Raw genomic sequence first — 12,419 nt, forward strand, 5'->3', positions numbered from 1 at the left:
ACAGTTTTATTCCCACCGGCTCTTATCCTTGGAAGTGCATCAGTCTGTCACCTGACTCGGACCCTGCTCTCTTCAGTCCTAGGTCATGTGAGTGTGAGGTTTTGGTCTCTGTGCTGATGCAGGGTGGTTTCTGCCTGTAGGGGTGAGCAGGCAGCAGTGCTTTGCATAACCTGATGTTTCTTACTTTATTTCTTGTCTATATCCATGGCTATAATAGTACTGTTTTGACTTCTTGGTGATTATTCTTATCTATCTATCTGTATACCTCCAAGCACAAATGAAAGAAAACTCGAAGTACAAAGCCCTTTCCAGAGTCCCCAGTGCCCAGTTTGCTTGTGATTTTATTTAGAACCATTTATTCATCGTATGGGCCTCCCAGGGAGCTGAGCAGTAAAGAATCCGCCTGCCAATGCAGGAGACTCGGGTTCAATCCCTGGGTTGGGAAGATTCCCTGGAGAAGGAAATGGCAACCCACTCCAGTATTCTTGCTTAGGAAATCCCATGGAAGGAGGAGCCTGATGGGCTACAGTCCATGGAGTCACAAAGAGTCAGACACGACTCAGTGACTAAATGGCAGCAGCAGCAGTTCATCATACTCTTTTTGGCTGAGCCACCAAGCACAGACATATGCACTCTACTGCTTATACTTATGTGTTAAAACCCCAAAGGTCCTTCCTTTAAGGACGTTAAATGAATTAATCAATGCATTCAAAGATGATTATTTTCTGGACCTAAGAGATACAGAGCCAATACTGGAAAGAGGGTTTGATCTCCCAAATCAGAGGCATTTTCCAGATCCTAGTGAAATTCAGAAATGTCCAGCAATGTGACAGTCCCCATGACAATAGAACTTATTATATTTTAAAATTTAACTATTTAAAAGTTGAATTGCTAGAGCACCAAGACTTGTCTTTGCTCCCAAATAAGTGCAATTGCAGACAGGAAGTCAGACATCTTTGCAAGTACCATGGCTGATTTAGACTCTGTCCTGTGTTTCTGACCAGGTTTCAGAACCAGGAGGGCAGCCCCTTGTACCGTCAGGCAGCAATGCCAAAGTTAATAATTGGCTGTGCCAGCCCATGGCTGATCAGGCTGTTTTTGTGTGCCTGTTTTTCTATTTTACGTAAATCACGCTTTACATGTTTGCATCAACCTACTGGTGATGCACCTTTGATCAATAGATTTTAGACAAAAGTGGTTTTTGAGTCCAAAGATCAGGGCTGGGTTGGCCTGCAGACTGGATACAGGGTGTATAAAACAGAGAGGCAAGGCACAGGCTGATAGCAGAGCAATCACCACCCAGTCTGAAATAACCGCAAGGGCACAGCCTAAGGCTTCCTGAGTGAGGATGGAGAAGGGAATGAACGTTCTACATGACTTCGGGATCCAGTCAACACATTACCTCCAGGTGAATTACCAGAACTCCCAGGATTGGTTCATCTTGGTGTCTGTGATTGCAGATCTCAGGAATGCCTTTTATGTCCTCTTCCCCATTTGGTTCCATCTTCGAGAAGCTGTGGGCATCAAACTCCTCTGGGTAGCTGTGATTGGAGATTGGCTCAACCTCGTCTTTAAGTGGTGAGTAAGAGCCGGACAAAGAGGAAATCAGCAAAGAAAGAGGCTGGCATTGTCTTTGGAAATGTCTCTCCATCAGAAGTTGCTTTTTTCATGCTATTCATGCAGTTATAGTTTACTCCCCTCCTTTCTCTGGATCCTCTATAGAAAGAGAGAAGACAGAGAAAACCCTGTTAGTGAGTGAAGATACAGGAAAGGCTGTTTCATATGGATGCAAGGCCAGCTAGACCTAGTGAATTATAGGCTATTAGCAAAGAAACGCCATTTTTCTGTTTGCTTGTTTTTGTGTTTTTTGTGTGTTTTTATGGCTGCTCTGGGTCTTGGTGGCTGTGTGCAGGGTTTCTCGAGTTGGAGAGAGCAGGCTACTCTCTAGTTGGGATGCACGGGCTTCTTGTTGTGGTGGCTTCCCTTAATGCGGTGCACGGGCTCTAGAGCTCAGGCTTCAGGAATTCTGGCACATGGGTTTGGTTGCTTCGCAGCATGTGGAATCTTCCCGGAGCAGGGATCAAACTCATGTCCCCTGATTTGGCAGGTGAATTCTTAACCAATGGACTACCAGGGAAGTCTGAAACTCCATTTTATTACTTTGAAGCAGCATAGATGACACAAAGATAGATGTGTGAAGGAAGAAAGATGAGGTATGAAAAAAGGAAACAGGCAATTTCAAAACCCATTGTGTGAGGTCATGAAAAGCAATTCAGAGACCTCTCGTGTTCAGCCAGCTTTATGTCTTGGGCAACTCAGAGCAACTCTCTGAGTTTCTGTTTTATAATCTGTAAACCTAGATTATCTCTGGGATCTTAATAATTACTATAGTTATCAATGATTGTTGATCCTGTAGTACGGGCCAGGCCACATGCTAAGCACTTTTTTATAGGGTGTTACTAGTAAGAGACTAAGGCACTGAGTTAAGTGACTACAAAAACGTAGGTAGTAAATGTCAGAGGCAGGATTCAAGCCCAGGCAGGCTGACTTCATAGGCTTCTTACTGCTACTACTGCTAAGCCACTTCAGTCGTGTCCGACTCCGTGCGACCCCATAGATGGCAGCCCACCTGGCTCCCCCACCCCTGGGATTCTCCAGGCAAGAACACTGGCGTGGGTTGCCATTTATGTTATATCCAGTGCTAATAAGCTGACTTTCAAAAGGTAAAGAAGCCCCAGTTTTAGTATTTGCCAATTTCTGCTGTGTCTGTTATCTCATTATGACCACTTTCAAGCTATCAGTGGGTCTGGCTTGCAGAAACCCTGAATATTTTACAACTGTTAGCCAGTACCAGTTGACTCCAACACATCACTGTTTTGGTCTTCATTTCTTCATGTAGAAAATGAACAGTTTGGACCAGCTGCCCTCAGAGACTTTTACCATCCCTAAAATTATCTTTGTTCATAGTCAGGTGATTCTTAAGATCTCTTCTAGCTTTAATTTTCTTTGGCCATAAACAAGAAAAGTCTTGAACATTGTTATTGGGCTCAGAAGCCCAAGGCATACTGATGGCATTCTGAAATTTCTGTTGAAAAACCTACGAAGTTTTGTCTATCACTTCCATTTTCTCTAACTTGGTAGAGGTCAGAGTTAGTGGCTGTCGCCAGTTTTAGTGAGAAGTCACTATTCCTCCACTGCAGAGCAAAAGAAGCATCCTGACTGACCCTTCACACCTGTTTCCACAACGAAAAACATGCTTTTAAAGGGGAAGTGGTTGATCTGAGATATTCTGTTTCAAAGCCAGAGGATACAAAACAAGCAAATAGTAGCTATATGTGTCCTTACAGAAAGTGATTCTGATGGAAATAGAGACCACATCTCCTGGAGGCTTGTCCTTGGGGCTGGGGCTCAGTCTCTGAAGTCCGGAAGAAACCCAAGACTATGGAGGCCTGAAGAAATGAGCTGTAGGATATGCAAATCTAAGTCACAAACTGTAGTCCCTAGGCATCCTTCTAGGGCAAATTCTTCTCAGGGTTTTAAAAAAAAAGTTACATAGCTGCTGTAAAGCTGCCTGCCAATACAGGAGCCTCAGGAGATCTAGGTTCTATCCTTAGGTCAGGAAGATCTCCTCGAGGAGGAAATGGAAACCCACTCCACTATTTTTGCCTGCGAAATCCCATGGACAGAGGAACCTGGTGGGCTACAGTCCATGGGGTCACAAGAGTGGGACACGACTTGGCAACTAAACCACCAGTAGCTGCTGTTAATATAGTTTTGAGGATATGAGATTTATTTATTTATGTTTGAATAAATAATACCTCCAAAGGCAAAATTCACAAGTTCTGTAAAGGATGCTCCATAAACGTCTCCCTCCTCTGCTTTCCCCTAACAGCCCAGTTCCCCTTCTTGGAGGGGCTCGTGTTCTGGGTTGGATCTTATGGATCTTCTCCTCAAGCTACTCTCTCTTCTGGAAGGTGTGGCATCGGGCCAAAGCTTTCCTTCAGTAACTCCAGATCCTCGTTCTGCTTTTTCACAGGATTCTCTTTGGACAGCGCCCATACTGGTGGGTTTTGGACACCGACTACTACAGCAACACCTCGGTGCCGCTGATAAAGCAGTTCCCGGTCACCTGTGAGACCGGCCCAGGTGAGAGGCCCAGCCCTCATCCAGACAGAAGCTGGGTGGGCCGTGCTCATTATGGACACCTGGTAACGTTCGTGCTGGATGAAGCTGTCTTTGAAGGGGATGTGCACAAAGCCATTCCTTCAAGCTCTGGTCATGGTCTTGGATTTGGTACAACTCCATCTGAATTCACTTCAGCAAGGCCTTCCAGAATAGCCTGTGACTGCCACTTTGGAATCTGCCTAATGTTTTCAGAACAGAAATTGCTAGTTCAGAGAGGCAAGGGCTCCCTCCCAGACAAAGGGCTCATGAGAGTAACTGTGCTGTGGCCGTTTGTCCAGGAAGGGAGCACCGTAGAGGCCTGAGCCCCCGGTCATCCTTCCCAGAAGCCTGGCCAGGGAGCTGTGTCCTCCCCAGCTGACAGTTCAGTCCCACACCCTGTCTGTACTTTGCTAGTTACACCCAGACAGGCCTTGTTCAGCCAAGTGATAGATTTCATTTTTCAGTAAAAAGGAATATTCAACCCCTCCACTCCCCTGCAGGTCTCAGTGTTAGTGTCCCTAAACTCAGGGGCCCTATCCCTGACTCCCAGACTAGCGCGTTGCCCTTAGTTATTGTTTTCACAAAACCTTGATTCCCTTTAGAGTATATTCACTCATTCAAATGTTATTTATCTAGTATCTGTACCAAACATTGTTCTAGGCACTTGAAATGCCTCAGTGAATGAAACAAAGATCCCAACCCTTGGGAATTCCCTGGGGGTTCGACAGCTCAGCACCCCACTCGGCGCTTTCACTGTGCGTGGCTGCTCAGCTGCTCAGTTATGTCCAATTCTTTGCGACCAGCTCTTTGGACTGTAGCCCGCCAGGCTCCTCTGTCCATGAAATTTTCCAGGCCAGAACACTGGGATGAGTTGCCATTTCCTCCTCCAGGGGATCTTCCCAACCCAGGAATCAAACCCAAGTCTCCGTCAGCTCCTACACTGGCAGACAGATTCTTTACCACTGAGCCGTCTGGGAAGCCCTCCCTGTGGTGGCTCAGGTTCAGTCCCTGGAACTAAGATCCCACAAGCTGTGTGGTGCAGCTGGAAAAAAAGGCTCCTACCCTTATGGAGCTTATATTTAAATGAGATGTGTGTATGTGATAAAAATTCATAATACACAAGTAAAATATTTAGGATATTAGAAGAAGGAGGAGGAAGAGGAAGAAAGGCAAGGGTTTTATGTGGGGCTTCCTGGAAAGCAGACTCAGATGGATATCAGCACGCAGGAGGTGCTACATTCAAGAGCAGTACTTGTGGAAGGAAGGGATGAAAGCCACCTGGGCAGAAGTCTAATTGCCATTCAGTCTCAGCTAACCCCATAGGAGCTCTGAATTGACTCAAGGGGACGAGACCTTATACCCCAATAGAGATGACTGATTGGGTGCAGGATCCCCACAGGGAAAGGGTAGTAATAGAGATGAGTGATTGGGTGCAGGGGCCCCCAGGGAAAGGGTAGTTTTGATTAAGATGGCTCTCATCAGCCCAGGGCAATGTCCAGTGAAGTTTGAGCACTGAGAGCCACCTGCAACCACACTCTCAACAACAGAAAGGAAAAATAAACTCTTTAGTCCAGAAAAGGAACTGGTGGCACAGGGCCCTCCACCTTCCAGGAAAAGGAGACCAGGAATAGCAATTGGATGCAGTGTTAAATAGAGCGGTCAGGGCAGGACTCACTGAAAAGGAGAAATCTGTGCAAAAACTTGAAGGAGGCAAGAGAATCAGCCAATAAATCCTGGGGGAAGAGGTGTCTGGATAGAAAGACCAATGTCACAGACACTGAGGAGGAAGTGTGTTTAAAGGAGAGCAAGGAGGCCAGCATGGTCAGAACTGAGTGAGCAAAGAGAGTAGAAGAGAGGTAATGGAGGGCAGATCGATTTTCAATTATATACCCAGCAGGGTGATTCTGTGTGTAATCTCTAGACTGTGTATAGACTGTCTAATCTCAAGAGCTGAGGCTTTCTCTGACTGTGCCACACACCGTTCTCCCAGAGCCTAGCACATTGCTGGTCATGTAGTAGGAGCTTAATAGATACGTGTTACATAGATAACTAAATAGGTAAATGAATGGACGGCAGCATGGGTAGATGGCTGGATGGCTGGATGGGTGGATGGATAATTGAATCAGCGGATGAAAAGATAGATGGCTAGCTGGCTGGATGTAAAGATGGATAGATGTCTGGCTGGATAGATGGATGAAAAGATGGAAGAAAGGATGAGTGGATGGATGATGGATAGATGATGGCCCTTAGCAATCTCCCAGATGAAGATTTTTTGGCTTTGGTTCATTCAATCATCTCTTTCCTATTCTTCAGGGAGTCCCTCTGGCCACGCCATGGGTACAGCAGGTGTATACTATGTGATGGTCACATCTACCCTCTCTATCTTTCGCAGAAAGAAAAAGCCAACCTACAGATTTCGGTAAGAACTCAGCTCTGGGTTGTGGGTGGTGGATGGCAGGAGGTGTCTCTCTCTGTAGCGGACATACCACTTGCTCTTCCTCCATGCCCCCTGCCCACCTCATGCCTTGGGGTGGTCCTAATAAGAGTTGTGGCATTTCTGCTGGGAATGAATATTAGGGTCACAGAATGTTAGGGCTAGAAGGGACCCACATGGGCAACATCTAATTTTAGAGATCAAGAACAGGGCCTAACTGAAGAGGGCTTTCTCAAGATCAGCTAGTGAGGAAGAAGCAGGGGGTAAATAAAAGCCCATTTCTGTACCAAACATTGTGATGCCATCCAAAATAAACAAAGCAGCAGAAAACACCACTTTTACGGGGAATTCTGAGTATGCAGCTACTGAGCAAATCTTTCATTACGAAACGTAAAATAGAGAGGTTGAAATTCACACACGCAGGGGTTTATCACTTGCCACGGCTATCTTTGAAATTTTGAGTACAGTCTTCAATTTACAAAAAATTCCACTAATGTAACCTGAGTTTGCCAGGCTCCAGTGTTCCTGCTGAGGCTATTCTCTTTGGTGAAGGATCTATATCTGGATTTTCTTATGACTTCCTCTTCCATCGCAGGTGCTTGAATGTCATGTTGTGGTTGGGATTCTGGATCGTGCAACTGAATGTCTGCCTGTCACGAATCTACCTTGCTGCTCATTTCCCCCATCAAGTTGTTGCTGGAGTCTTGTCAGGTACCAACTGCTCTGGTTCCCTCTCTCCAACCCCCACCTATACCATTCCTTCCTAATCAGGACAAAAAGCCAGCATTCTAGCCATGTTCTGTGTATAATCGATACCTTTAGTATTTCAGCGGGTTGGAAGTCAAGGGTGGGCAATTTAAATGACCTATTTCTATGGGAATGCCCAGATCTACACAGTTAAGTGTGCTTCAGAAAAATGACAAGACAGCAAATTAACTCACCCAGTTGATTTTGCCTAAAATCTCTGAGATATTTTTACATTCTTTATTTCTTACAGCTCTTCAGTTGGAAGTGGGCCCTAGGTTAGGGTTAAGAAAACCTATCAAATTTAACAAATTAACACAATGTTCTTGGAAAGCTCTTTAGTTAAATAAATTCATTTGCAAATCTAATAGATACCCACAGCTGGTCTTTATCATAGGTTCTGTGTTTCAAATATGTTGTTTTCTTAGATCCAGCTAATTAGGGGCAGAAAAGACTCAGGTAAGCTAAGTGTAAGAAAGAATTTCTTGACTTTGTGGGAAACACTGGAATATAAGACCTTAGGGAAAACGCAGAATTTTTCCCCTGGAGACCTGAAAAAGCAGAGGAGAGCAGCATTCACAGAAACATGTTGAGAACAAGAAAAATGATGACTTCCTGGCAACTATGAAATTAACACAGCATTATAGCACTGGGTTCCATGTTTGAGGAAGAACCTGGAAGCTCATGTTACATGAAAGATCTGGGAAAGTTTAAGTCAGAAAGAAGAATAACTACCTTTATTTTTTGAGTTCCCAATCTGTTTTGTCTAGTCTTTTCCACCCAGTTTATTATTTTTAAATCGAAGTACAGTTGATGTACAATATCATGTTAGTTTCAGGTGTACAGCAGAGTGATTCAGTATATATATATTCCTTTTCAGATTCTTTTCCCTTGTAGGTTATTATAAAGTACTGAGCAGGGTTCCCTGTGCTATATCAGTTCAGTTCAGTTCAGTTCAGTCGCTCAGTCATGTCTGACTCTTTGCGACCCCATGAATCGCAGCACGCCAGGCCTCCCTGTCCATCACCAACTCCTGGAGTTCACTCAAACTCATGTCCATCGAGTCGGTGATGCCATCCAACCATCTCATCCTCTGTCGTCCCCTTCTCCTCCTGCCCCAAATCCCTGCCAGCATCAGGGTCTTTTCCAATGAATCAACTCTTCGCATCAGGTGGCCAAAGTATTGGAGTTTCAGCTTCAGTATCAGTCCTTCCAATGAACATCCAGGACTGGTCTTTAGGATGGGCTGGCTGGATCTCCTTGCAGTCCAGGGGACTCTCAAGAGTCTTCTCCAACACCACAGTTCAAAAGCATCAATTCTTCAGTGCTCAGCTTTCTTCACAGTCCAACTCTCACATCCATACATGACCACTGGAAAAACCATAGCCTTGACTAGATGGACCTTTGTTGGCAAAGTAATGTCTCTGCTTTTTAATATGCTATCTAAGTTGGTCATAACTTTCCTTCCAAGGAATAAGTGTCTTTTAATTTCATGGCTGCAGTCACCATCTGCAGTGATTTTGGAGCCCCCAAAAATAAAGTCTGACACTGTTTCCACTGTTTCCCCATCTATTTCCCATGAAGTGATGGGACCAGATGCCATGATCTTAGTTTCTGTGCTATATAGTAGGTACTATATCTATTTTATATATAGTAGGGTGTATATGTTAATCCCGACCTCCTAATTTATCCCTCAAACCTGAGAATGAAAAAAAAGTGAAAGTGATAGTCACTCAGCTGTGTCGACTCTTTGCAACCCTGTGGACTGTAGCCCACCAGGCTCCTCTGTCCATGGAATTCTCCAGGCAAGAATACTGGAATGGGTAGACATTCTCTTCTCCAGGGGATCTTCAAATGTGTTTAAATGTGTTAACAGAGGCTCTAGAGTTACTTACAATCTCCTGCGAAAAGAATTGAGATCTATCAGTTCAGTTCAGTCCAACTGCTCAGTTGTGAGAGATAGGTTTTAGCACAGCATAAGGTACCTTCTAATGATCAAATTCATGCAAAGATGAAATGGGCTGTCTGAGTGGGAGTGAGCTCTCCACCCTTGAGGGTATTCAAACAGAGACAGGAGGACCACCCCCGACCCTCCTCTCAACACAGGAAGTTTGCATGTGGTGGGAGGAAGTAACTGGCATATCTTTTCCATCTCAAAGAATCTATGGCTGAGGACAGGCTGGAATCACACATGGGAAAAAACCAAAAGACCCTCTGATCTGACCTCTGTGATTTAACTCCACAATGGTGGAACCGATGGCAGGTCCCCCATTGCTCCAAACTCACCTCCAGCTGACGGGCCAGCATCTTCCCCAGTTCTCATGGTCATTCCTTCTTCCACTCAGGCATTGTGGTTGCTGAGACTTTCCGCCACATCCAGAGCATCTACAATGCCAGTCTCAAGAAGTACTTTCTCATCACCTGCTTCCTGTTCAGTTTCGCCATTGGATTTTACCTGCTGTTAAAGTGGCTGGGGGTCGACCTGCTGTGGACTCTAGAGAAAGCCAAGCGAAGGTGTGAGCGGCCAGAGTGGGTCCACATTGACACGACGCCCTTTGCTAGCCTCCTCAAGAATCTGGGGACCCTCTTTGGCTTGGGTCTGGCTCTCAACTCCAGCATGTACCGGGAGAGCTGCAAGGGCAAGCTCAGCAAGTCGTTCCCATTTCGCCTCAGCTGCATCGTGGCCTCCCTCGTCCTCCTGCACCTCTTTGACTCTTTGAAACCCCCCTCCCAAATTGAGCTGATCTTCTATGTCCTGTCCTTCTGCAAGAGTGCAGCGGTGCCCCTGGCATCTGTCAGCCTCATCCCCTACTGCCTCGCCCGGGTGCTGGGCCAGCCCAACAAGAAGACTTTGTAAAGGGATGTGGAGTCTTCAGAATTGAAAGCCAATGACTCTGCCAAGGATTGAGGATGGTTAGGGCATTCTGCCAGCCCATCGTGAGACCAAAGTTACTAGAGTCAGCTCAGGTGGCCCCCCCCCTTCCCCTTTGCAATTCTAATTGTATTGGGTGATGTTTTATTGAAAAACTAGAGGAAGCTTTTATTTGAGAAAGCCTTATTGGAAGGTGGGTCATTCTGGATTGTTCCTGCAAAGGTGTGCTTTTTTTTCTGTCCAGTACAAAGGCAAGACTTCTTGGTAGTAGTAGTAGTTTGGTCTCTAAGTCATGTCCAGCTCTTGCGACCTCATAGACTGTATCCCACCAGGCTCCTCTGTCCATGGGATTCTCCAGGCAAGAATACTGGAGTGGGTTGCCATTTCCTTCTCCAGGGGATCTTCCCCACCCAGGAATCGAACCCCGGTCTCCTGCCTTGCAGGCAGATTCTTGACCAACTGAACTATGAGGGTAGGATCAGCTCATAATGCCAGGCTGGGAATCACAAGTGAATGTCCCTTTTTTTTTTTTTAATGACAACATGTTTAATTTATAAAAGTTACCTTGCCGATATGGAATATGTTTATGCTAAGAGTAAGACACCACTAAGAAGTCAGTTCTTTCTTAAATCTTCTAGCTAACAACTGCATTTACTACTCATGCTCATCATTACCCAGAAAAGGAGAAAGGAGCTGTGGATTTGGTAGGGAAAGGATTGATTAAGGAGGATTTTTAAATATCTTGCATTCCCTGAAAATTGTATGTCAAACAATATCTTAATAACTTTGATTATATTCAAATCTTTAGGTAAAGGACTCTCAACAATGGGGGACAACTTCAAGTGTAATTAATCAGCGGTTAGTGGAGTAATTCTACTTGTATTTTTCTATTATATATCCATGGTCATTGTATTTACTGAGATTTCTGAATGGCTGTGGTGACCTGGATATTGTACTAGGTCAGAAACTTTGTACAAAGTCAGCTTATCCTCCATAACATTTAATCTTTCTCCTTACTAGCCCAGCTCTGCTTTCCCCAGAATTTCCCACTGATTTTACACCCACCCTGCTGGATTCTCAGATGCCTGAAGGCAACTCTGTAGTGGTGCTTTTGTACGTTTCAGTTAAGTTCTTAAATCTTAGGCAAAATGTCAAGGAGAGGGCCAGGATTCCTCTCTCCAGAAGGTCACTCCAATGTTACTTTTGATTCCTGGAGGGTAAATATGACTCCTTTCCGAATCCGAAACCAATCAAGAGCACATTCTTAGAGGAAAAGCCAGCTCCTCCTCCTTGCCTGTTCTCTAGTCTCAACTGATTTGCAGACTATGTTCTTTAAAAAAAATATTGAAGCCTATTTATTTGAGAGTACTTGTTTTTTTCTACTAATTATATAGATCACCATATATTATCATTCACACCAACCATCCTGGTCATAACATCTTTGCAAAGAAAAATATATACATACAGTATTTTATTAAAACAACATTTTACTTAAGAATGAAGTCTTGTTGATTACTATATTTTAGAGGTAATGTGATCTGAAGCTTCTAATTCTGGCTCAGCTAAATTTCTAGCTCTTTCTCTATTTCCCTAAACAAATAATTTGGTTTCTGTGTACTTACATTTTCTTTTTGGAAAAGGAAGCTGTTTTGTCTTGGGTTGGAACAGAAGTCCCAACAGGGCTGCAGAGACTTGTAAAGTGTCAACAAGGACATAGGCAGAGTTGAGCATATCAACATGGGCACAATATCATTGGCCAAGATGGAACATTAGTTACCAGACCACAGCGCAGCACGAGTTGCTTTATGGGGTCAAACTGCAACTTGAGAGCAGACAGGCAGGATCACTCCCAAACTAAGCAATCAGGGAATGTAAGTTGTAGTAGCAGAATAAGGCTGAGCTGACTTGGGAGTTCTCCGGTGGCTCAGTGGTTAGAACTCTGGCACAGGTTCCATCCTTGGTCTGGGAGCTGAGATCCCACACACTGTGCAGTGTTGCCCAAAGGATTAAAAAAAAAAAAGTCTATGGACAGACTATGGAATCCAATAGCCTGGTGTCAGCAAGGCTTTTGGTTACAGTTAAAGGAAGTCTGAACAGAGCAAGTGATAGCAGCAAAGGATACTCAGAGATACTGTAAGTGTCGCTCCAGGATTTATTTCCTCCTGGGTGCAGGGTCCCAACCTCCAAAAGCCTTGACTCACCAGC

At 44.7% G+C, this 12,419-nt stretch overlaps 1 protein-coding gene across 2 annotated transcripts; it reads left to right on the forward strand.

The window, feature by feature from the left end:
- G6PC (glucose-6-phosphatase catalytic subunit) lies at positions 1,170 to 11,709 on the forward strand. Of its 2 annotated transcripts, none has more exons than XM_005693877.3 (5): positions 1,170 to 1,578; positions 4,037 to 4,146; positions 6,478 to 6,583; positions 7,194 to 7,309; positions 9,688 to 11,709. In XM_005693877.3, exons 1-5 carry the CDS (start codon positions 1,349 to 1,351, stop codon positions 10,197 to 10,199), a joined length of 1,074 nt encoding a protein of 357 aa, XP_005693934.1. In that variant the 5' UTR covers positions 1,170 to 1,348; the 3' UTR covers positions 10,200 to 11,709. The 2 variants fall into 2 exon arrangements, with proteins under 2 accessions (XP_005693934.1, XP_005693935.2); XM_005693878.3 differs by having other exon boundaries at positions 1,172 to 1,408; positions 9,688 to 11,568.

This window comes from Capra hircus, chromosome 19 (genome assembly GCF_001704415.2).
Source record: "Capra hircus breed San Clemente chromosome 19, ASM170441v1, whole genome shotgun sequence".
Lineage (NCBI taxonomy): Eukaryota > Metazoa > Chordata > Mammalia > Artiodactyla > Bovidae > Capra > Capra hircus.